This window comes from Penicillium verhagenii, assembly GCF_028828195.1.
Source record: "Penicillium verhagenii strain IBT 33310 chromosome Unknown utg000012l_segment0_segment0, whole genome shotgun sequence".
Classification (NCBI taxonomy): Eukaryota; Fungi; Ascomycota; class Eurotiomycetes; order Eurotiales; family Aspergillaceae; genus Penicillium; species Penicillium verhagenii.
Window position 1 is genome coordinate 278,683 of NW_026643176.1, and position 24,851 is coordinate 303,533.

A 24,851-nucleotide genomic window follows, 5' to 3' on the forward strand; every position below is an offset into this window, starting at 1 on the left:
CGCCATTCGATTGATTTGATCCGCTCCAGGGCTATTTGGAATACTTGGAATATTTGAATAACTGTTTCTGGATCTTTTTACCAGATTGGGGTGCACTAAAAATCCACCGGGCAACCCCCATGGCTGTGGCCAACGTACGGATATCCACACATGGGTAACTTGCAAGGTTCCCCGCCACAGCTCACTCTTCCAGCCGCACCTGGCCAGTCCTCCGAAATATGGTCCTCTACCAATAGGTAGATAACGAGAGGCCATCCATGCATTGGATTAAAAATCAATTGCCAGCTCATATCTTCATCACTCTCTGAGTCCCTACCCTAAAAATCCCGATTCTTCACGAGTTCTTTCCGATATACCCTTCTTTCTGCTCACCCTGAAGATCAATATCAACATGGGTTCCGTCGATAATACGGCAGCCTTTTGGGTGAAGGCTAATAAATATCTTATGACGACTGGTGTTCCATTTTCTCCTGTTATAATTACTAAGGCTCAGGGCACCCGACTCTATGAGGCCAGTGGCCGATCCATCCTTGACTTCACCTCGGGTCAAATGAGCTCCTTACTCGGCCACTCTCATCCCGAAATTGTGGAAGTGGTGAAACATCATGTCTCTGAGCTGGACCACTTGCTCAGCAACATGATAACCCATCCCGTCATTGAACTGGCAGAACGACTCGCCAAAGTACTGCCTGCGCCTCTGGAGAAATCTTTCTTTCTGAACACTGGATCCGAATCAACCGAAGCAGCTATTAAAATGGCCAAGTGCTATACTGGAAACTTTGAAATAGTCGCCTTCGCAGCGAGCTATCACGGTCTGACTCAGGGCTCAGGATCTGCTACGTACTCTGCTGGTCGCAAACGCGGTGGTCCTTGCATGCCTGGTCAACTTGTCTTCCCTGCACCTTATGCCTACCGCTCGCCTTTCCGTAAACCTGATGGATCCTATGACTGGGAGACAGAGCTGGACTATGGCTGGTCAATGATTGATCGACAAAGCGTGGGCTCTCTCGCAGCGTTTATCATGGAGCCCATCTTGTCAACAGGAGGTATTTTGGATATGCCCGAGGGGTATATGAAACGCATGGTGGCTGAGTGCAAGAAGCGCGGTATGCTAGTCATCATGGATGAAGCACAAACTGGCGTGGGTCGTACCGGTCACATGTTCGCATTCGAGCGAGATGGTATCGTGCCTGATATTCTCGCACTCTCAAAGACCCTAGGCTGTGGTCTTCCTCTTGCTTCTGTTAGCACTACGGCTGAGATTGAGCGCGGCTGTACGGAGGCTGGATTTCTCTGGCTAACGACCCACCTGAATGATCCCCTGACCGCGGCAGTTGGCAACAAGGTGCTCGAGATTGTTGAGCGTGATAGAATCTGCGACCGTGCCACTGAGCGGGGTGCTCAGCTCCGGGAAGGTCTACTTGAGCTAAAAAGGAAATACTGGTGTATTGGTGACGTTCGCGGCCGCGGTCTTCTACAGGGTATTGAGATCATCTCCAATGCCCAGACCAGGGCGCCCGGCTCTGATCTTGGACAGGCGGTCTCCGATCGTGCAATGATGTGCGGTCTCTCGTGCAATGTGGTTAATCTTCCCGGGATGGGTGGCGTATTCCGCCTTGCACCTCCGGTGACTGTAACTGCGGAAGAGATTGAGGAAGGACTTGGGGTTTTGAATGAAGCCTTTGGGTACGTTTTGAAGAAACAAGCAACTGAGTAGTACCCAGGAATCGTGAACTGAGAGATTTCAAGGTCTCCATAGTGCCAATTCCACCTTTCCAATAAACCACACCTCCTCCATACAATTTTCTGTTCAATCTAAATTCTACTCCTCAGCACATGAAACACATAATCCTCGGGATATAATCTCCCAGGGGCCCTTTTTGGAATTATATTAGCGATGGCGCTTGCTATCAATCAGTCTTTAGAGTACCAAATTGGCAAAGGCCATGACACCCAACATTGAATGGCTTATGGGCTAATACTGAACAATGGATCCACATGGGCAGAAGACGGCACATCACCACCTATTGCACAGAGCCTAATAACAATCTGATTTTTAGTTCCTATGATCATACTTGACTCTCCCACATCTCGGCAACATTTTTCCAAGCAGGTAGTTATCACAAAGGCTGTGGACCGCCATTGCATCCACAACCTTGTTTTGGCCAAAGTTCCGGGCATCAAATGTCACAGATAGAGATTGATGTGTTGCAAAATAGTCGGCGGGCTTTTTCTCAGGGCGGCTATTTGGCTTGGAATTTCCAAGTTAACTATGAGAAATCGAAAATGCAACCATTCTTTCTGCTTTGGTTCTCAAGCTTGGAATTCATACCAGTAATGCGCCCGATGTCAGTGTTGGAATTGGGTAAACAAAAAAGTTACGATTCCATACTCAAAGTATTGGTCTTCTGAATGCCAATCATGACATTTCTTAGCGTAAATATGAGGTTTAAAGTGTGTCATTGTGGCTATGCCCCCAAATATTGACCTGATGATCTCGGACAGGGCACCAATCCACGTTGTTGCTGTATGCGCCGTGAGGGGGAAATGCATGTCACCATTAGTATAATTACTAAGTAAATTAGGTGGTATCGGCTCAACCAAGTTCTAGTTAGCCTGAGTTTATTGAGGGATAACACTGGCAGTCAATTAGCTGGGATTTCTAAGATTTCTAAGATTTCTATAATTAATTCAGACTACTAGTAAGTATGCAGTGCTGCGTTGCTACTGAACTAGCAAAGTTCAAATCATTACCCCTCTTTTCTTCTTCGCTGACTTGATGATCTCTTGCTGAATGCCAAATGAATTTCTTTCATTCTACCAATCAATCACTCCCCAAGTGCGTCATGCCAGACTAATTATCCAGCATTCGCGCTGGAGAAGGTGCCGAAAGAGGTGATATTGAATCATTGATTGTCGCACGGGCCTTGGCGGGGGACTAAACACCCTAAACATAGCATCCACAGCGGTTAGAGATTTCGTCTCACTGGCTGCTTCATCAATGTGGGCGCTTCGTCACAACTTCCCTATTCATGATTCGTCCACCCTCTGCATTTTTCCTCCCCACTCATCATCGTCCCTTTCGACAAATTTGTTGGGCATGAGTCGGTCAAGAACGAGAAATTGTTCCCGGGCGACGCGCCCATTGGCCTCACAACCAATCAACACTTTCATCTCTGCCGAGTCGACAGGGGGGGTCGTCTTAGCTGTGCCCAATCCTGCAGTAGCTCATGCACCTGGTGACTAGCCGTGAACAAGGATCGGCTCCCTCATGCACGTCCCCAGAGGGACGAACCCAGTCATTCGTCTATATAGTCCTTTGCACGGCCCGGTGGACTAAATGGAAGTTGCGTCCATAATTTCGTCATCTTGATTTTTTTTTTCTTTTGGTATCATCTGGCTCTGGTAGCTAAGGTGGTTTTTTTTTGTACCTGTTTTAATTTCATTTACTGTTCATTACGCATACCCGTTGATCGGTGTCCATGCACTTTTCCTACTCTCTCAGATACCCATAGAGTTCTGTGTCCTGCAATACGCCACGCTTTCGGACAAGAACCATCGGAAAAACCCAACATCGAGCATATATCAAAATGGCCGACACACTTCGACCTTATCACGCACGATGTCCGCCCCTTCGGCAGGCCCGGGGGACGGTACTTAATACTATAATGGAGGAACCTCGCGAGTCACAGAAGAGCCCACCACAGCAGAAACCGTTAATCAGCCCAAAGTTGACATTAAAGACCACTGGATTAGCAGTACCGACTCACGCTCGCCTTGCTCGACTGATGTCACCTCTTTCGGCGGGTACGGTTTCTTCATGCTGCTCGGATATGGAATGGCAACAACAGATGAAAGGATTTGACGACCTTTACGACGCGACAGATGAGGAAGATATGGATGATGATAACTCGACAGATATCAGTTCTTCGTGTTTCTCTCCTGTAACACGACCATCGAGCCTGATTACGCCAGTTACAAGAAGTTCATATGCCTCGACTGGAAGCCGCAGAAAATCGCTTACGCTCGAGATCCCTCCATCCAGCGTCTGGCCCTCAATTACTGGATGTCACAAGAGCTCACCAGTCCCGCCAACGCCTCCTCCGAAGATTCCTGTTTCTCCCTTAGCACTTTCAATGCTGAGTCGAGCTTTACCTACATCCTTTGCCCCTCCTTCCCTGGATGGAAGTATTTCATCGGATCAAGAATCAAACCTCAGTGCCCTCGCTACTCCTGATACGCACTCTCTTCCCGACTGGGATGCAATGGATATTCACGTTCGACCCGATATGGAGGGAAGCGAGGACGAACTGGATAATGCGAATGCAGATCTCGAGAACATCCCAATTACCATCGAGACTCCGGAAGATGTTGACTGGCGCAACGTCTTGGGAAGCTTCCCACAAATCCCCACAACCCTTCAGAGCTTCGATCAGCCCTCCCGTGAACCAACCCCTTCCGACCAGGGTGTCTTCCTTCCTGATGGTGCTCTGGCGATGCTCCATCACATTCAGCTCGATGGTGCACCGGAGTCTTGGTCAGAGACTTCTGGTAGCAACGACGAGATGTGGCAACTTCAGGCACCCCCGAGTCGTCCTCGTAGTGCAGATGAGGCCACTCCTGCATCGGCGATGTCCAACTACAGCTTCAGTGAACTAAGCATTCCGTCCCCTGGTGGGTTTTTTGCTTCGCTCGCTCCACGTGCACGCCATACTTGGTCCATGGCCCCTTCCAACTTGCCACCGTCTTCAGCGGTTGCCGAGGGATTTTACAATCTGCCATGGCGTCGAGATGACGAAGAGGTTATCGAACAGGTTATCGATTGGCCTCAACGCTCAGAAGACGATGACCCTGTCACTGCAGTACGGGATGAGCAAGGGCCCCCGACTGCCATCCGGCTTCCGTGTGATACTCCAACACAACCAGATACTCGACAGGACAGCCCAATGAGTGCAAACTTTGAGGCAGTTCAAGAGATCCCCCGTTCTGAAAATGTCCCCGAATACGACGAAGGTTATGACCAAGACCTACAAGATCGTGCAGCCGATAGCCTTGATCGAACCAGCGTCTGGCTCTCTGCTCAAGCTACCTACATGTCGGCCTTAAGTGAAACCAATCCGGTCAACGAGATGGACATTGGAATTGCCTCCGAAGTGGAGGAAGAAGAGCCGACATTGGAGTTGGAAGAAAATCCAGTCAGGAAAGCAGTTCGCTTCGTTGAAGGATACCCAGCACCTAGCAGTCCTTTGCCTCCGCTACCTCCGGTGCTTGCTAGCAAAGATCCAATTTACTGGCGCGGATTCCAGTCGATCCGTGAGCGTGCTGACAAGCCTGATGGCTTCTTGCATCGTAACATGCGTTATGACGCTGTCCAATCATTCCGTCTTGGACTGCTTGAAAACCATATCAACTGTCTCACTGGAAAGTACGAACTTGTCTTCCCCGAGCGACCTTCCTACAAGGGGCCTTTCTCAAAGGCACCTCGAAACTCGACTATCGCTTCAGTTCTTGCCGAGAAGGCTCAATTCTCCAAGCTTGAGAAGGAACAACTCGTTCTCGCTCAGCTCTGCGAGCCGATGTGGGCAATGGAATCACTCCGCAATCTCAATGGTGGCAAGCTACTCACAAGTCCCGCTGAGAAGCGCATTGCTCGCACAAACAAGGCCAGCAAAAGCCAAGACCAACCTAAGCAGTCAATGCGTATCCTTGACCTTGGTGGCCAGTCATCATGTGAATGGGCATGGCACGTCGCTCAGGAGTACCCGAATGTCACGGTGTATTCTGTCAACGACAAGACTCAAATTGTCAATAGCGCGATCAAGGGACCATCAAACCACTGCGTGGTATCTGTCGACAATCTTTGGGAACTCCCTTTCGGCGCGAAAAAATTCGACGTGATCACTACACGCTCCCTACACGCCCTCCTCAAGACCGAGTGCCCCGTTGGCTTTGATCGCGACGAATACGACCTCGTTCTCAAGGAGTGCATTCGTTGCCTGAAGCCAGGCGGCTTCTTCGAGTACATGCTCCTTGACGCTGAAATCTCCCGCGCGGGCGCTCAATCGACAAGCTCATCATCTGAGTTCATCTCCAACCTGCGCGCACACGGCTACGACCCAGCAGCTTCAAAAAGCTTCCTTGGCCGTTTGCGCAAATCTGGTTTTGTGGGGATCAAGCGTGCCTGGATGTTCTTACCCGTAGGCATGGAGCCAATCGAAGAGCAGCCGCTTCGGGAAACACCCGCACCTCGAGTGCAAAGCTTGATTGAAGAGTACGAGGCTGTGCAGGGTCCCATTGGCAGCACAGGGGATGTTGCCAGCATTTCGGGATTACTTGGTGGATGGATGTGGGAACAGTGGCTTGTTAAGTTGCGGATCGAGATGGGTCAAGAACGGGGTCAGTTGCTTGAGGGTGTTGGGGCGATTTTTGATGAGGGACGGAAGAACGGAGCGGGCTGGACGTGTTTGTCTGGTTGGGCCATGAAGCCGAAGCATACGAGAGACTGTGCCTGGATTTGAGGCGGGGATGAAGTCGTTTGTAATTCATCTTGATACCTGAACTATTTATGCCCAAGGGCCGTTTATGTAATTTAATGCGAGACGTGAGATAGGAATGATGTTTAAGATGAAATTTTTACGTTGACATGTGTACAGTAGTACATAGTTCGTACGTACTAACCAGAAAAATATACTAGTACACTACCTCTTGAGCACTTTCTCCAGGTGCTTACCTTGGCAGGGGTTCATCCGCACGTGCGTCCGCACGTGCGTCCTCAAGTGCTTGCATGTGCCTATATTTAGTTGGTACACATGCCTGGGCATAGACTCCAGATGTCTGATATTTATCTGGTCCACTGTTTTTTTCTTGAAATATTCCTCACAGAGTCAACTGTTGTACGTGAGTAAATATTCTGGTGGGACCTATCACGTGACTCCATACCCACCGCTGAGCACCCGCATCATCCATCTATCGTTCTTCTGCCCAGCACAAGATCCCCGCGCCTTCAATATTCAAATCGCACTCGTCCTCGACAATCTCCTAGACCCTCCACATCTGTAGTCTCGGTTGATTTCATTTCAATTAAGCTTCACTTCGAACTCCTCCTCACGCGCAAAGGATCATCCTTCAACATCATGCTTTTCTTCAGGTACGGAGCCCAGCTCATTGCGACGGCCATTGCGGCCTCAAATCTTCCCAACAGACACTGAACCTCCTTTCAATAGCTTTTTCAAGACCCTCACCAACCAGACCGTTACTATCGAGCTTAAGAATGATATCCGCATCCGAGGAATCCTGAAGTCGGTTGACCAATACCTGAACATTAAGTTGGACGACGTGGAGGTGCTGGACCTGGCTCAGTACCCCCACCTGTCATCTGTGAAGAACATGTTCATCCGTGGTAGTGTGGTGCGCTATGTGATGCTTCCCCGGTCGGAAGTCGACGTGGGATTGCTGGAGGATGCTACACGGCGGGGTGAGTGATTTTAGGCGACGCTTGGATGGTCCGTTACTACTGTTAACAACAGTAAATGGATCGCCGACCGAGCGCTACCCATCCCTACTAGCCCGGGATTCATGCTAACGACCGCACAGAGGCTGCCAACCAGGTGGGCAAGGCTCGGTAAATGACAATGATTTTAATACCACAATTTAACGCCACATATTTAACTTGTTAATGCCTCTTGACACTTGCGCACGGATTGAGGGGATTAAGAAGAATTCATGGGTCAAAGAGCCCCTCGAGTGCAAGGCTTCTGAAAACATGACCGCAATTCGAAAGAGATCCCACGGCTTAGCATCTCCCTTACCTCTTTTGCCGGTCTTGGCTCTCAATATCTACCTGGTATAGAATCGCATTGGGAAGGCGTTGCTGGAACTACTAGGTACATTTACTTCACTTGATCCGGCTTTTCACAACATGCGAAAGAGTCTGAATTGGCCCATTTAGGTCTGATTTTCTTTCGTTGTATCCAATACCCTTACAAACGTCAAATTTTCAAATCCATTTTTTTCTTCTTTTGCTTGATTAAATCTGTAAATTTGTAGATGTTAATTGGTCATGTGATTTCGTGTCGCTGTCCCACGCGGTTCTCGTTACTGGTTTCCGCACGCCACTCGACCGAGACTTGCTTCACCGGCGTGGGCAAGGCCATCATTCGCGTTGTAAATACTCCAAAGTCGCCATTCACGACATCACAAATCCCGAGTCCGGCGGTTATTGTTCCCCTTGGTTTCATCTTCAGCTTTTCGCTACTAGTCTCAACAATGGCCGGTTTCAACACAAGAAAGGCGCCCACGCCATCCAAGGCGACTCCATCTACCAAGCGCAATTCGAGCATCTTGAGCTTCTTCCAGAAAACCGATAGCCCCCAAGGAGCCAAACAAACGCAACTTCGCATGTCACATTTCGTCACATCCTCCCGATCCCCAAGTTCTGGCCGCACGACCCCATCTTTGCAGCGTGGAAACACTTCTACGAGTGATACAAACGATGGATTGTTCCTGGAGGATAAGAAAGGATATGCAAGGATACAGCAGAGCGCCAGCCAAATTGAGAGAAAATCGAGGGCACGGTCAAAGACTCCAGATGACTTCTGGGGCGAAGATGATGACGCACGAGATAACGAAAATGACGCCGCAGCAAAGCGTCGCAAAACGAACGAGGCAATTGATTTGACTACAAATGGCGAAGAAACAAGCGAAACAAATTCACCAAAACTACCCGTACCCCAAAAGACGACCAGTGGGCCCTTTATCGATGAATCAGACAGCGAATACGAAGACGATATGGACGCCTACCGCGAAATGAAAGATGAACCCCCAGCCGAGTTCAACCCGACATCTACAATATCACCAATCAGTGGCGACGAAGCCCGGGATTCATCTGCCGAGCCTGAGCAGCCGCCATTGGTAAGAGATACGAATTACACCGAAAATGTAGACGAAAATTTTGACGAGGAGGAAGAAGATCAATTTGTAGGGGAGGAGTTTCGAGAATCACCATGGGGGAATGAGGAGGCAACTTTAAAAGCGTCCCTCGACGACATCACGGATGGCTTGAGTCCCGCAGAAGCCGAAGGAATATTTGGCGTTGCTGATCTTACCTGCCCGGCATGCCAGGGACGATTAGCCGGGCTTAATGAACGAGTAAGTTGCTTCTTGATTGCTTCATTACCAATACTGATTGATGCAGCAACGAAACATACATGTAAATGACTGTTTAGACGGAAAGTCCAGTGCCATAACTTTATCTGAATCGATCCCAACGGACATCCCGCCAAAAGTAAATTTACCGACATCAACATCCAAGGAGGAAAATCTGAGCACAGGCTTAACACGAGCTCAACGGGCTGCTATTGCCCGACCTGGCCAACGGAACCCTCATGCTCAAAATAAAGCCAGCAGCCATTCCGCATTCTCGAAGATGATGGCCGGGAATGCAGAAGATACAGCATGGGCAGATGCGGCGGCGCATGAAGTATCTTCTCGTGGAAAACAGGCATATCAACGGACTTGTCCGTTCTACAAGATCATGCCTGGGTTTTCAATCACGGTCGATGCCTTCCGATACGGCGCCGTTGAAGGATGTAATGCCTATTTTCTCAGCCACTTTCACAGCGACCACTACATCGGCCTTAGCAAGTCCTGGTGCCACGGCCCTATCTACTGCAGTCGACCCACGGGCAACCTTGTGCGACAACAACTTCGAGTAGACCCGAAATGGGTCATTGATCTCGACTTTGAGACTACCTCCGAAGTACCTAATACGGGTGGCGTGCAGGTCACTATGATTCACGCCAACCACTGCCCTGGCAGTTCTTTGTTTTTATTTGAGAAAAACTTTGGTAGTGGGCCCAATGCCCGTCGAGAGCGCATACTCCATTGTGGTGACTTTCGCGCTTCGCCAGATCATATACGACATCCGCTTCTATGCCCAAACCCAGTGAATCCAGTTACCGGAAAGCCCAGGCAGCAGCGCATTGACACATGTTACCTGGACACTACTTATCTCAGTCCTAAATATGCGTTCCCAAGCCAGGCACATGTGATCACGGCATGCTCTGAACTATGCATCCGTTTGAATGAAGAGACGGGCGTGGGAGTCGACCTGGGAAAGGCAACAGGTGGTCTGATGAACAAATTTTTATCATCTGTCACTGGGAACGAGCGTGCAAAAGAGTCTCCGCAGGCTGGTGGTCGTCTCTTGATTGTTATTGGGACATACAGTATCGGCAAAGAACGAATCTGCATAGGCATTGCCCGTGCCCTGGGTTCCAAGATCTTCGCCCCACCAGCAAAACAGCGCATCTGTGCCTGCCTTGAAGACCCTGAGCTCTCTGCCCTTCTAACCACAAACCCCAAAGAAGCCCAGGTGCACATGCAGACCCTCTTTGAGATTCGACCAGAAACATTAGCCGACTACCTTGATTCTATGAAACCTCACTTTTCCCGCGTAATCGGGTTTCGGCCCACCGGATGGTCTTATCGGCCCCCCGCAGGACGAATGCTGGAGAACCCGCCCGTACCGACGGTTCTGCGTGGCGAGCACTGGCGGACGCCGTTCACGGTGGACCATCTGACGCCACAGCGCGGTAGCACGCGGGAGAGTGCCTGTTTCGGCGTGCCGTATAGCGAGCATAGCTCTTTTCGAGAACTGACTATGTTCTGTTGTGCTTTACGGATTGGTAAGGTTATTCCCACGGTTAATGTGGGGAGTCAGAAGAGTCGGGATAATATGAAGGCTTGGATGGACAGGTGGGAAGGGGAGAAGAAGCGAAACGGATTGTTTCCTGTTGATGATTGGTGATGATACCCCATGCATACCCCATAGTATACCCCATATATCGATAAAGACACTATTTGACATTTGAAATTCAATAATTGAACAATTTCCATTATGATTCCAATTCGACCGGAAGTCGGATCAGTAACAACCTGAATATTGCCTAATCGAGTAATATGCTCCTACGGACTAGAGTTCAATAGCCAGTTCCGGTGCGCCCCTCTTTCCCAGCCAATCACAGCTTGAATATCTCGTATGTAAGCAGGTCGATCATCTCCAAATCCGCGTCCCGTGATTTGTCCAACGTGATCACCAACTTCGGCCACCAACAACGGCACTTTCCAACTCCAACACTGATTGGCCGATCTTCATCCCCACACCTTTTCCTCTATCCCCAGATACCGAATTCCCTTCCCGTCAACCTTAACCTCGGGGATGCGATCATGACTCTGCATCATCATTCCAGCATAAATACTCTTCGTAATTCGCAAGAAATAGGTCCAAAAATTCAATCCCACCAACTTTGAAACTCCCACCGACATCGAGAAGTGGGATATTCCATTGGACCATTTTCACCATACACAAAACGTATTCTGTGGAGTAACTACATCATCGATTGTCATAGCTAGGCCGATAAGCTTACCTTACCTACCACCGATTGATCGACCTCAGTTCCATTGGGCCTAAGCCCCTACTTCGTCCTATTTTTTTTTCTCATTTCCTTCCATTCGTGTCTGTGAACATTGAATTAGGATGTTGATCTCACTCGAGAACGCCCCATTCCTGGCTGCAGGCTTGCTCCTCGCCTACTTCCTTGTACCCTACCTGCAGCGCTCACGACTGCGCGATATCCCGGCCCCCGGTTTCGCAGCATTCACCAATCTGTGGCTACTTTTGCAAGCTCGCCAGGGTAAACGTTATCTATCTGTCGACGAAGCGCACGCCAAATACGGAAAGCTTGTTCGCATCGCGCCGAAGCATGTCTCCGTTGCCGACGACGAAGCTGTGACCGCCATCTACGGCCATGGAAATGGATTCTTGAAGGCGTGAGTACTCCATTCAGAATAGACCCGGTAGTAGGGTGTGAAAAGTAATTCATTATGACCCAGTCGCTAATCGGTTCGGTATTCTAGTGACTTCTACGACGCTTTCGTCTCCATTCGCCGCGGTCTCTTCAACACCCGTGACCGCCACGAACACACCCGCAAGCGCAAGACTGTCTCACACACATTCAGTGCGAAGTCAATCGGTCAATTCGAGCAGTACATCCACGGCAACATCGAGTTGTTTGTGAAGCAATGGAACAAGCTCTCCGATCTTGAAGCAAACCCGAAGACAGGCTATGCATCCCTCGACGCCCTCAACTGGTTCAACTACCTCGCTTTCGACATCATCGGTGATCTCGCCTTCGGTGCCCCATTCGGCATGCTGGAGAAGGGCAAGGATTTCGCCGAGATGCGCAAAAACCCCAACGAACCACCCAAGTATGTCGCTGCCATCGAGGTCCTGAATCGCCGTGGTGAAGTCTCCGCTACGCTGGGCTGTATGCCGTCTATCATTCCCTTTGCGAAGTACATTCCCGATAAGTTTTTCAGCGAAGGTCTGGCCGCTGTAGAGAATTTGGCCGGTATTGCCATTGCCCGTGTCAATGAGCGCTTGAAGCCTGAGGCTGTTGCCAATAACACCCGTGTGGATCTGCTCGCCCGACTTATGGAGGGCAAGGATGAGACGGGTAGCACTCTTGGTCGGGAGGAACTTACTGCTGAGGCCTTGACACAGCTGATCGCCGGTTCCGACACAACTTCGAACACTGCCTGTGCTATTCTGTACTGGTGTCTCCGTACACCGGGCGTCATTCCCAAGCTCCAGAAGGTCCTGGATGATGCTATTCCCAAGGATATTGACGTACCCACTTTCGCCATGGTCAAGGATATTCCTTACCTGCAGTGGGTCATCTGGGAGACAATGCGCATCCACAGTACCTCTGCAATGGGTCTTCCCCGCGAAATTCCTGCCGGTGCAGCACCGGTCACTATTTCTGGGCACATTTTCGGCCCTGGAGATGTGCTCTCTGTCCCTAGCTACACTATCCATCGCTCAAAGACTATCTGGGGTGATGACGCGGAGGAGTTCGTGCCTGAGCGCTGGAACCCCGAGCGCCTGACCGCGAGACAGAAAGCTGCTTTCATTCCTTTCAGTCACGGCCCCCGTGCGTGTGTTGGGCGGAACATTGCAGAGATGGAGTTGCTTGTCATGGGCGCTACTGTGTTTAGGCAGTTTGAGTTCCAGCTTGAGCAGGATCACCCCATGGAGACACGGGAGGGATTCTTGCGAAAGCCTTTGGGTCTGCAGGTTGGTATGCGGCGCAGAAGAACTCAGCTTTGATTCGGATGATCCTGGGCTGAAGTGTTGTTGATATGATTGGAGCATTGGGTTGGGTTTTCTACGATGAGACGGTGTGTGGTATGACTTTTCATCTCACCGCTGATGACTTTATACGATTTTCATCTGGGGCATCATGATATTGCAAGTGGTGGGTGTGAATATCAAGCTTGACATCTGGATCTGATAGCATTGACAAAAATTGGTTATGTATATATTCTTTCTTTGATGTATTTTCTCAATTCAAGCCACTTTTTTTTTTTCATATGAACCCCAACATTTGAAGACGGGCAGGTTTAAAAGATCCAAGTGTCAGCACTTGAGGGCCACAGAGCTATAAAAGAGGTGTAAGAATATTACAAACTTCAAGATTCGGGCCAACTTGTCCCGAGAAACCCGGGATCCATCAATTCATACCCAGGCGGGTAACGTAAAGTATGGACGGCTCCAGTATTACTCCGTTAATCTGCAGATGCACATACTGGACAGATCGTGTACACTTGTCTTGATCAAAATTATAGTCGGCGAGAGGAAACTCTTTCCATTTGTGGAGTGTTCGCTCTCGAACAATCGGGATATTGGACTTCATGGTGAAAAGAAGCCAAGTAAAAACCACTCGAATTGGGTCTGCAGATTAGCTTAAACAACAGCTTTACATAATGGCATCCGTGGTGGACCAATAGTTCGGAAGATGATCCAATGAAAGCAGTGCATCGTCAGTCAACGCCCACTCAAAATCAGCAAGGAACTGTTCATCCAGAAGGAACGCATCCTGGATGATTCCACCAGCCATATCTTGGTGTGTGTCGATGCCCGATCCAACGGGTCTTGTTTCAGGCACGGCAATAGCCCGTGATTGACAGTATACACTGCCACCAGCAGGTTCCACAACGGATCGAAATCTAGTTGGAGGATCGTATTCATCCCGCCACCACCAGACGGTATCGATGACGGGACTCAGCACCAGCCGCCCGCGTATTCGTAGCACAGTAAATTCAGAGCCGTCTGGCCTGCGAAATGCTTTGTTGCTGTTCCAAACGGCGTTGAGGATGATTACAGTCTTGGATGCCATATCCGCGCTATCGACAGACATTTGCTTAGCGAGGTTGATAGCTGTGAAGAGGGACGAACGCGCGCGAATGGTTTCTAGACCGTGGGAAGCGGCGGGACTTTTCAAGATTCTTAGTAAGGAGGTCGAGGCCAGAAGTAATCCGAAGTGGATCTGAGCGGGTGTCATGGCAAGGCTGCTCACTCGATCGGTCAGGGATTGGATATAGTCGATCAGGTTACATGCTGTAACAAGGACACGTGGAAAGCATGCGCTTGAGACCCATGTTTGAATCTTGTAGAAGTGGAAGTTTTGGATAGCCATGCGACTGAGGAACACATCGAACCTCTCGTCGTCTGTAAATCGGTTAAAATCAACAACGAGATCAATTTCGATAACTGCGCAGTCTTACCAGTTACTGCTTGTAGCTCTAGGTCATCTATCTGACCTTCGAATGTACGAAGTAGAATGTCGAGGGAACGTTCCTGATCCATGGACATTGCGCTTATTCCATTCTCCATCACCGCCTCGCTACATCGACCAACCAATCCCTGGCAGCGAAGCTTGAGCGCCATCCATGGAGCAATCTTATCGAGAATCGCTTGGCGCTGCGTTGGATCTTGAGCCGGGTTGATACGAGGCAGCTGTCCCTTTTGCATACAGACGCTAATATGATCAGTGAACGTTGATGAGATTTATAACCTTACTCATAATCTTACCGGTGGTAGAAAACCTCAGAAAGAGCCCACAGTTCTGACCGACGTAGCAAATCAGCCTCAGAAGGCACGGGCATCTTTCGACGTGAAAACTCGTGACTTGACATCGGGATATGTAGGCCGTTCTGCAAGGCGATATGTAACATCATGCCTGCAATTGTAAAGCTCACATCGGGGTGGTCGCCTTTTGGAAACGGCCATTGTATGATCAACAAGAAAGCCTGGATTGTATGCCAAGCCGGTGACGATGATAAAGCAGACATGAATGCCATTTCAATGATACTTCGTGCCAACGCCATCAACAGTGTTGGATTTTTCGGATAGACCCGACATGAAACACCAATAACCGCCCAAAACAGGAACGGGGATTGGGAATAATAAGCATTGGGTGATGTATGAGGGTCAAGAATGGGAAGGAATTGGGAATAGTGGCGGAAGTACCTAGACAGAGATTAGTAAAGAATATAGATCACATTGGAAGATTCACGAAATTCGAGACATACAATTGGAACAGGTCGTCGATCTCATTCTTTGTGAGCTCGACGCCATTCAAAGTTCTAGCCAGTGTGGCACTCGCATCGCTGTTATCCAATGCCGGCGTCGGGGTCCCCGACCCCAAACTGCTTGGGGCTAGTAGCTGTGGTGGATATGACTCTGGCGATACATGAGAGGAAACTGGAAGCGAGGAGTTATGTGGCTCCCCGCGACTACCTAATTCTGCTGCAGCTGTCAGGAGTGCAATGGGCGACGGGTGTGGATCCGCAGACTGTGATGCTCGCAGCTTTCGCCGCAACTCTTCAGATTCGCGCTGCAAGTCAGAGAGTCGTCTAAGTCGTGCAAATTAGATTCAGGGGGTTAGCCAGCCGATTGTGAAATAAGCATACCTGCGCTTGTGCTCCCTCTTGAAGGGGTCTGAAATGATACATTCCGCCTTGACTTTGCGACACCGCGTACATGGCTCTTCCGGATTCAGGTATACATCACACTTGGCCTGTAAGGCATTAGCACATTGCTTAATACTGGCCCAGATTCAATGACATGTACCTTCTGCTGACGGCACTCTGTGCACGCCTTCTTCCCTTTCTTCAACGGCCTGCAGGGTGTCATATTAGCGACTGACAGGCGAGAGTATTAAGAGACCAGTGCTTACGTAGTCATAGGTCCGGATTGACCGGCAATCAGGCACGATGAGAATGGCGTAACCGGGGTCAAGGTGTGACGAGGCAGGAGAGTTGAGGATGAGGGATGACTCCGGTGCCGGGTAATTTGGCAGATTGAGAGTCCCGGGACCGGCTTTGGCGGTCAACGCTGATTGGTCTAAGCGCGGACCCTGGGCAGCTATGTAGTACTAAGTACTAGTGGCTTCTATTCTAGTCATCACTGTGAAAAGCTTCCTTATTCAAGTTGTTACTGGCACTGTCAAAAAGAAAACCTCCCGAGAAGATCCTTGGCCCTGCATTGCCAATGGAAAATTTCCAACTTTCCAAGTTTCAATCCGCATAACAATACCAAACTCACATAATACACCACCGTTCCGGACTACGACTTCCCTCGCAAGTCAATACAACTTACCACCCGTTCGTGTCCCTTGTATGGCCAACCCGGTGAAACGATACACAACAGCTTTTATGACTCCCCTGGCTTATGGCAGCACAACATGTCGGTATCGGGCCAAGACGGGGTTTTCCATAAGAGGTCATTGCAGGGGCCCAAGTGTACAACCTATAAATCAAGCCATGCTCTCTGCCCCTCGAGTTGGGAACAGGTTGTGCTCTCGTGATGTTAAAGATTTCATGATATCCTCATGTCACACTGGAAACTGCTATAAAATCATTGTCAAGGCCCCCGGGGTTCGTTTGCGAGGGCCTTGGTGACTTGCGGCTAACTGCAGGCTTGACGAATTTGTCATTGTGTAAAATCGCCTGGATAGATGCAGGTTTTGGGGTGTTGGTGGAACGGCGTGCATGACTTCCTCAATTCCTCTCTCGATAAGTCCACGCAAAATTTTGTGTTCATTTCCTTGAAACTCCTGCCTATCTAGGATTGGTGAACTGAAGATTCCATGTGGTGGCGAATGCGATTACCCTTCAGTATGGCCATCTCGTGAACCCTCAAATCTGGTCCACATGGTTTTTTTTTTGTCACTCTTGGGGGCAGTTTTGACTAATTGAATGTCCAGGGGATCTTGAACGTTTCTTTATTCCAAAGTGGCAGCGCCACTGATGGCATGCGGCAATTGAAGATGTGTTCAACGTGACATCAGCGCCACAGGAGAAGACTATATATCACACCCGAACAACCGTGGCGAATGACCATCACAAGCCACACAACGATTTGATATCCCAGCATCAGCTATCGCTAACATGAGCAACGATATTCCTACGGTTGCCGATCTCAAGCAAGCCGTCGAGGCCGGACAACGAATTACACCCGTGGACGTCTCGATGATTTCACACGCGGAAAGTGTGTTAACTGGGCGTGGCCCACTCCGCGGTGGACCAGCTGGTATGCTTTTACATCGCACCAATTGATGGTTGATGAGTATGGCTAATTGCATAGTAGCGACCGCCCAAAGCCTCGCGATGCGACAAATGAACTTTGATGCCCAGCTCGACGAGGTATCTCGTAAGCCGCAGAGCCACATCACACATGAAGATGCACGCGAAATGCAAGCCACAGAGGTAGGTTCACTGTATCATCTGACTAGCACCTTACTTCCAAGGCTCAAGCTTTGAACTCGCCTCGGTGTGGAACTGACAGCAGTTTAGGGCCGTGCATTTGGTCGACCACCTGGTCGAGGTTCCGTGTCTGAACAAGTCCGATCGATCGCCGATCGGAACGAAATCCTCGGGCTACCTCCTGTGCCGACCGAACTGCCGGTCTATGTGACTAAAGATGATGCTCGAGAGGCCCAACGAGCTGAGTCGATGGTGTACGGTGGGCAAATCCCTCGACAAGGCATGGCCGCCCAGATGCAGGTAAGTGGGGGCTCTGAGGTGTTGAGGGAGCTGTTGGATTAATTATTTGATTCTATGCATAGAGCGCTGCGGATAAGATCGATAATGTCCGGCGAGACGAGCCGTGGTAGCGAAGAAGTACCCAGCCACTAGTGACTTGTGATATAAATATGTGAACATCCATTGAATATAGAGGCTTCCAAGATTGGAAGATTGGAAGATTGGAACGAATGGCAACGAAACATCTGTACACAGGGGCTTACCCCCCCAAACCGGGAACAAACTTATGCACGAACATTCAAATGTTCTGAAGCTACCCCACTGTAAGCGGGGGGTAAATGCATCTAATTAGTCGTTCCTAATGGAGTAAGGACGAAGTAAAAAAGAAAAAAAAAATTACAAAAATACAAAAATACAAAAAATGAAGGAAAGAAAAAGAGCACCCTAGTCAAGCGCTAAAAGTTTGGAGTCTATCGCTGAAGCTGCCCCGCTTCAAAGCACTTGAGCATGTATGGAATGATCGACGGAGACCGCATTCCCCAGGTGCCTGCGGTAAAACGCAAAATCACCAACATTTGGACATTTGAATGTTAGCTGACCTCTTTACCTTTTTGACTATGTAATGTCAGACTACTTTTTTCCCCCTACATGTACATGCAGCACTTGAGTCTGACTTTGGACTTACATACTCAAAGTTTACTGTGTGCTCTGTACACAAAAGCTATAGCTGAGAGGGTGCTCCCCGAAAACCGGTCCCCGACAAGGAACGCCCCCTCACGATGATCCTAACATTGGCCCGATGAAGTCCGACGCTAAAAGACAGGTCACTACTCCGTACCCGCATTGATTATCTGACCATTCTGAATTTCTGACCCATTAGCTGGCTTCAAAGGTACGATTGCTATCGGCCTCATTTTCACGATACCCCACATTGAACCAATAAGGTGGATTCTCACACCACGCGTCGGCCGCGGGGAGATCCCGGTGAAAATGAAGCATGTTCGGAATCCCAGGATTCAAAGTGAGGAAAGCGTCTCACGCCCAGATACCTTCTAACCGGCTTACCCTCGTTACCTCGTATGCCTTATGTTTTTTTGCAGAAGGAACTTGGAAGTTGGAACTCTGGCACGGGTAAGCTGTGGCTGGCAGAAAGACTAAGAAGTCTGGAACTAGATCATCTTTTAGCGCGCTCCGTGTGGCTCCGGATTCGAACCTCTTCAGCTCCAGGATGAAAATGAGGGGCTTTTTGTTTTTTTTTTTTGGCTTCTCATATGTACTAAGTTGGCGGGGCTGGAACAATTTGTCATTCGGGAAGTTGAGGATTTGGAATTGGTTTGGGTATGACGCAACGCGCAGTAAAAGCTCTTTTTCTCAGTTCATGTGTACAAAATCAAAATCATAAGAGTTGATCGGATTTTCCTTTAAATACTTTCACCTCTTCCCAAGGTCCTCAACCTAATTCCTCTCATCATCTCTTTCCTCCCACGGTCCTCAACCCAATTCCTATCGTCATCTTTTTGAGAACCTTGTGAGAATCAATTCCATCATGCCTCTCTCCGGACACTGCCTCTGCAAGGCGGTCACTTACACCATCGCCATTGACGAGCCTTTGGTCACTGCCTACGATCACTGCGACGACTGCCAGCGCCAGAGTGGTTCTACCTACTGTACGTCCCAATTGTCACCCCAAATATTACACCTACTAATTTTTTGGTTCCTTTTCTAGCTCTGGTCGCCGTCGTCCCCAAGGCAGCTCTTACCATCAACGGCCCCACCAAGAGCTGGGCTGGCAAGGGTTCCTCTGGCATGGCCGTCCACCGTATCTTCTGTGGCGAATGTGGTTCCCCCATCGCCCACGATCCAGATGCCGCCCCTGAGATCATCGCCATCAAAGCTGGTACCCTGGACTCGGAAATCAAGAAGACCCTGAAGCCGGTACGTGGGGCAATGGAAAATAGAACGCGCCTAGAATGGTGGGGCTAACTTTTTTTTTCTTTTTCCGCAGGACACCGAGATTTGGACTGTTGGCAAGCTTCCCTTCTGCCAGGAGCACCTGGAGAAGCCCTTCACCCACATGCCCCAATAATTGCCCAATTTTAAACACAATACCCTCATGATATGATTAACATGATTCACGGAAATGGAGAAAAAGTGAAAAAGATATTGCAGGAAAGTTTTTTGGGGGGAGATTTCCATCAGTTGTATGGCTTAACGAGATTATCATGACAATAACATCACCCCAATTTCAATCATCTTAGAATCCTCAATTGCTGGCTTCCCGTATTCTAGAGTTTTCCACCCCGTTTCTGGAAATGCCAAATCTCTCTGTCTCGGGGCTGAATCCTTCGTTGCCATACCCCCCAATTCCTACCTCCCAATTCCAGACACAATAATAACACATATACTATCAACTTGTACACTTCATCAGGTTCCCTCCCGAAAGACCGCTCAATCGGATGCAATCGAATTTCCCAAAATTGCCGGATCGCTTACAGAGTAAGCAGCAGTCCTTGTAACAGATGACTTGCTTCCCGTCTTGGACCAAAATGCGGGACTCTATACACTCTCGGTATGCAAGGCCCATATCCCAAAAAATAATCAAGGGAATTCTATCTGTTCCCCTTTTTGATCTTCGGAAGGATGAATTTCGTCCTTCCGTTGGCCATTGTGTAGCCCGGTTAAAGAGCTGCCGATATATGGATCTCGTATAAGAGACAAGATGACCACCGGAAAGATCCATTAAGTTCCCCAGGTGAGATTTGCTGTTTCAATCCAAGGTCCTCGTTTTTGTGGAACTGTGATAGATGTCTTTGCCATTGCACAAGACTGTGCCTGGCCTTGACCCGGATGCTTAATGAGAACCGTGTGGTTGATACCATCCAATATTCAAGGTAAGCAAGGGCCACTAATTGATTAGCTCAGAGCACATGGAAAACTTTGCCGCATCTCCTGACTTTGTAAAGTCGTCAAGCCATATGGGGGAATACGGTTAAGCATGAAGAGAAGCGTTGACTTCCAAGACCAAAAGTTCAATTTCCCCTGTGCGCAGTGTACCTCACTTCATGAAATTGCAATACCGTACAAAGGCGTAATCCCAAAAATATCAGAGGAATTTCCAAATCGACTTCCCCAATGATCGTCTCCACTTCCTCTCTTCCCAATCACCCCACTCAAGCTGTTAACCACTGCCAACATCCCAAATCTGTACGGGACATTCCAGCAAATTCGGGTCGGACAACAAAGACATCCCAACAAGGACCCTCGGATGTAACTTTCAACTCTGGGTGATCTGGCAGTGAGGTCTTTCGCCGTCCATGGCGTTAGCGCCAGATTCGGAAAGAGATATGGGCGCGGGAATGTGATGATGATCCGAAAGCTGTTAGCAAAGTGCGGGGTGCTCCAGGTATAGATAATGATCACTCTGTGGCGATAGGAGGAGGGGGAAAAGGGAAGACGTGTGAAATGTTTATACTTGAAGGTCCTTCGTGCTAATCAAACTTCGCTCTCTGCCAAACTCACAATTATCCCAAATACATTCTCGGTTACCAGAATGAGTCTGTCGAAGCATTTGAAGAGTGGTCTTGGTCAACTACCCAAAAGTGTAAAAGTCCGCTCGACTTGTAATGCCTGTCAGCAAGCCAAGATACGCTGCAGTCATGAGAAACCTTCTTGTCGACGGTGTCAGAAACACAAAATCGAGTGCATCTACAGTGTTTCGCGACGATTAGGACGACCGGCGAAAAAGAAAGACGTCCGACTAGGGGCTGAGGGGCAGGGTAGCAATTCCTCACCTGATACATTCGAAGATATGCAATGTGAACGTGTACGAGCGGCTCGCAGGACGTCGCGCAGAAGAACAAATCGACCAGGCTCGGGAAGCGTGATGCGTCCTCGGGCTGAAAGGATTAAATCCACATCTGGAGATTCATTTTCCACTCCGATCTTACCAGATAATATGGATGATCCCGAAATATCTGCTCATCTTCATGGAATGCACAATGAAATAACATGTCACCAAGCTTTTGACATGGACTTTACGCCCGAAAATTGGACCCAACAACTCATGTCCACACGCCTCAACGATGACTCTATGACCTTAACTCTCGACCAACCGTACGTGGACATTGATCTGGAAGATACATTTGACACAACATCAGATTACATGAGACACTCAGCCCCAATAACCACCCATCCACCAGGAGATCTGTACTTCCCCTCAAATTCTCTAGGATCAGACATGAGCCTAGCCCCGCCAGCCATTGACCATGACCTAAAGGCATTTCACACCCCGGAGCAGATGTCATTACTGGATCTTAAAGACGCTGATCTTACAACATGGTCCTACAACACCCCTAGACCAGATATACAACCGATCCAAGACATATGGGTGCTTGAAAGACCACATCAACCAATCCCCATTCTACTAGACCCTTCGAATTCGAGTTTCTGCCAACTGCAATCACCTGATACAAGTCCCGACAGTAATTTATACTCCCCCGATCAGCGAGATATCGTGAGCCCGTCCCCAGATTCCAGTTGCAGCTGCTACAAGCACGCGATGGGGGAGCTCGGGATACGGTCAAGTCTACGCACTGGACAGGATGGCTCAGTCAGTATTAATGGTATACTCGCATGTCAAAAGAAACTATTATGGCAAACAGAAGTGATTTTGCAATGTAATATGTGTTCGCAGTCCGAGGTGCAGGTCAATATGTTGATGGTTGTTATTGTGGCAATTGACGGTCTTCTTTCAACTCTCGATGCACACACGACGTCCACTGGGGTGGTGAATGATGGGGGGAGTACTTCAATATCTGCACAGTCGCCACATATGGTATGTAAAAAGTCACGGGATATGGAAGGTGGTGATGGTTTTACCAAGTCGCATTTTGATGCCCATCCCCTGCTTGTTGGGGGATATGCTGTTCCGCCCGAGGAGAAGTCTTGTTTCATTTTACAAGTTTTGCAGGGTCGTCTTTCTATGCTTTTATTGACTATTCGGCGGATTCGTGCTTATATGCAGCAGCATTCGACTGCAGTGTTCTCAAGGGGAAGGTTGCTTATGATTATGGAGACTGATCGGAGGCTGCAACTTATTATGATGAAGATTAGGATGGCGGTTAGCTAATCGGGTTTCTCTCTCTTTTTAATGTTCCTATGCATGTTGCTGTAAGTTGAATATTAACCCACTCCTAAAAGTGACCGATCTAATAAATTTGACAATGTCAGAAAATGAGAAGATGAAACTAAACCATAGCGAACCCGTCAATGATAGCAACTTACTAAATTGACAGCTCTGCCAAAATTATGGGGAACTTAGTACTTTGGAAATCCTCCTTCAATGATGAAAAGATTCATTGGTCAGTGACAGCTCTTGATAAAAGTCCCTCCTGATGGCGGGACACCTCTCTTTAGCTTTTTTTTAAAAGCAGCTAAGAGAGTTTTATCATAGAGGTTCCAAGGTGAATGTATTCCAAATGGCCTTTAATCAGCCTCTATTACCGTACATGAGTATGTAATTACATTGTTTCTTGGTCCTGCTTTGATTGTCCATGGAGTGCTCTTGATGGCTTATAGAAATCATTAGCACAAGTGGCTACTAGTAGTTTAACTATCAGCCATGAAGCCTCGCGACTGCAAATCTAGGGACGCAAGTGGAACAAACGCTGTGTCAACCATCTCTTCATTTCAAATCCCGGTTCCAACATGAATGTCGACGGTGCGTAGAGATGGTCTGTGACTTGAAACATTTCGCTTCTGTTAGCAGGAGCAAATCATCATATGATTCAAAGGCTGTATTCTTGCACGTCTTCATTCTACCAGGACTCTCCCTGCCTTCATAATGGAGGATAGTGCACTTCTTGGGGCGTTGTGTCTGGCCTTCAATATCGCGACTCGTTTTACAAATCCTTGGTCGAGTCCCGAGGTCTACTTGGATTTTTTCTTTATTGAGTCATCAATGGATTCATACATGTATGTGGACATCTATCATGATCATAGTATCAAAGCCTCTGGTAGTATATTATCCAGTAACACTGAAGCAGGCGGCAGGGGAAGAAATATGGCGGATGCATCCATGGATATTGTGGGACAACAAAATCACGAGACTCTGCGGGTAATCATACAGGAAGCTTTAGCTCTCCACTCCTTGAAATATTTTCTGTCGTCTTGGAATTGGTCGAGAAAGAACACCGGTCTCATTTCAGTATGGCCATGGACGCTCAAATTCACCGACCCACTGACCCCAGCCAATGACCTTGCCAACGATGGCCTTCTTGATGTCTGACTTGACCACCTTGTCGGGATGGTCGAAGATGAGATTCTCCTTCAAAGCAATGACAGTGTAGACGTAACGGTGTCTGCCATGACCAAGAACAGGGCTAGCGCCGGTATATGGTTTGCCCCGAAGGTTGGGAACGTAACGCCATGCGGAGGTGGTCTGGCATTTCAGGCTGTCCTTAGACACACTGGTCTCCAGCGGGGTTACTGATGTGTGTTGAGGGTTGATTCCCCAGAAAAAGCCGTGGTGGATGGCTGTGAATGGAATAGGCACGTCAATATCCTCACACATAAGGATGTATTCCTTGACGGGTTCGGTGACGTGTGGAGGTGACCACGTCAACTCGGGAATGGAACCGCTGCCATCGTCGGCGAGGGAAGTGTGTTGCAAAAGCAGCTTCGAACCAGATGGACCACATTGGTCACACAGAATAGTCATGTTTGGCTTGGGGATGCTTTCGAATGCTGGACTATAGATGAACTGCCGAGAGTCATGGCTGCGAATAGGGTAGAATAACCGGCCAAGGAAGTACTGCAAGTAATGCAAAACTGTAGCCATTTTGATGGGTGGTATACTGTTGATCCCTCTGAAGTAATGCGATTTTTGGAACGAGAGGTTTTTGGACAAGACAAATATTTCAACGGAAAATAAACATGTTCAAATACTTGACAGAAGATTTAAGGAA

General features: G+C 48.7%; 9 protein-coding genes across 9 annotated transcripts; 7 read left to right on the plus strand and 2 right to left on the minus strand.

The window, feature by feature from the left end:
* Window positions 1–391: 391 nt before the first annotated feature.
* Window positions 392–1,717, plus strand: N7466_010769 (aspartate aminotransferase family protein; the record flags this gene model as incomplete). Its single annotated transcript, XM_057170158.1, has 1 exon — window positions 392–1,717. The coding sequence occupies one exon, from the start codon at window positions 392–394 to the stop codon at window positions 1,715–1,717; it is 1,326 nt and encodes a 441-aa protein (XP_057015890.1).
* A 1,873-nt stretch (window positions 1,718–3,590) lies between these two features.
* On the plus strand, window positions 3,591–6,518 carry N7466_010770 (uncharacterized protein; the record flags this gene model as incomplete). Its single annotated transcript, XM_057170159.1, has 1 exon — window positions 3,591–6,518. The coding sequence occupies one exon, from the start codon at window positions 3,591–3,593 to the stop codon at window positions 6,516–6,518; it is 2,928 nt and encodes a 975-aa protein (XP_057015891.1).
* A 1,747-nt stretch (window positions 6,519–8,265) lies between these two features.
* N7466_010771 (DNA cross-link repair protein PSO2) lies at window positions 8,266–10,807 on the plus strand (the record flags this gene model as incomplete). The annotated part of the gene is made up of 2 exons (XM_057170160.1): window positions 8,266–9,147; window positions 9,314–10,807. 2 exons carry the CDS (start codon window positions 8,266–8,268, stop codon window positions 10,805–10,807), a joined length of 2,376 nt encoding a protein of 791 aa, XP_057015892.1.
* Window positions 10,808–11,536: 729 nt separating this feature from the next.
* On the plus strand, window positions 11,537–13,168 carry N7466_010772 (cytochrome P450; the record flags this gene model as incomplete). Its single annotated transcript, XM_057170161.1, has 2 exons — window positions 11,537–11,829; window positions 11,917–13,168. The coding sequence occupies 2 exons, from the start codon at window positions 11,537–11,539 to the stop codon at window positions 13,166–13,168; spliced, it is 1,545 nt and encodes a 514-aa protein (XP_057015893.1).
* A 649-nt stretch (window positions 13,169–13,817) lies between these two features.
* On the minus strand, window positions 13,818–16,087 carry N7466_010773 (putative C6 transcription factor (Leu3); the record flags this gene model as incomplete). The annotated part of the gene is made up of 7 exons (XM_057170162.1): window positions 13,818–14,569; window positions 14,626–14,879; window positions 14,933–15,370; window positions 15,433–15,756; window positions 15,814–15,920; window positions 15,974–16,022; window positions 16,080–16,087. The coding sequence occupies 7 exons, from the start codon at window positions 16,085–16,087 to the stop codon at window positions 13,818–13,820; spliced, it is 1,932 nt and encodes a 643-aa protein (XP_057015894.1).
* Window positions 16,088–17,292: 1,205 nt separating this feature from the next.
* N7466_010774 (uncharacterized protein) lies at window positions 17,293–18,017 on the plus strand (the record flags this gene model as incomplete). The annotated part of the gene is made up of 4 exons (XM_057170163.1): window positions 17,293–17,434; window positions 17,492–17,610; window positions 17,698–17,907; window positions 17,970–18,017. 4 exons carry the CDS (start codon window positions 17,293–17,295, stop codon window positions 18,015–18,017), a joined length of 519 nt encoding a protein of 172 aa, XP_057015895.1.
* Window positions 18,018–19,432: 1,415 nt separating this feature from the next.
* Window positions 19,433–19,972, plus strand: N7466_010775 (GFA family protein; the record flags this gene model as incomplete). The annotated part of the gene is made up of 3 exons (XM_057170164.1): window positions 19,433–19,553; window positions 19,613–19,821; window positions 19,892–19,972. 3 exons carry the CDS (start codon window positions 19,433–19,435, stop codon window positions 19,970–19,972), a joined length of 411 nt encoding a protein of 136 aa, XP_057015896.1.
* Window positions 19,973–21,913: 1,941 nt separating this feature from the next.
* On the plus strand, window positions 21,914–22,506 carry N7466_010776 (uncharacterized protein; the record flags this gene model as incomplete). Its single annotated transcript, XM_057170165.1, has 2 exons — window positions 21,914–22,367; window positions 22,391–22,506. The coding sequence occupies 2 exons, from the start codon at window positions 21,914–21,916 to the stop codon at window positions 22,504–22,506; spliced, it is 570 nt and encodes a 189-aa protein (XP_057015897.1).
* Window positions 22,507–24,088: 1,582 nt separating this feature from the next.
* Window positions 24,089–24,724, minus strand: N7466_010777 (YbhB/YbcL family Raf kinase inhibitor-like protein; the record flags this gene model as incomplete). Its single annotated transcript, XM_057170166.1, has 1 exon — window positions 24,089–24,724. One exon carries the CDS (start codon window positions 24,722–24,724, stop codon window positions 24,089–24,091), a length of 636 nt encoding a protein of 211 aa, XP_057015898.1.
* Window positions 24,725–24,851: the final 127 nt, after the last annotated feature.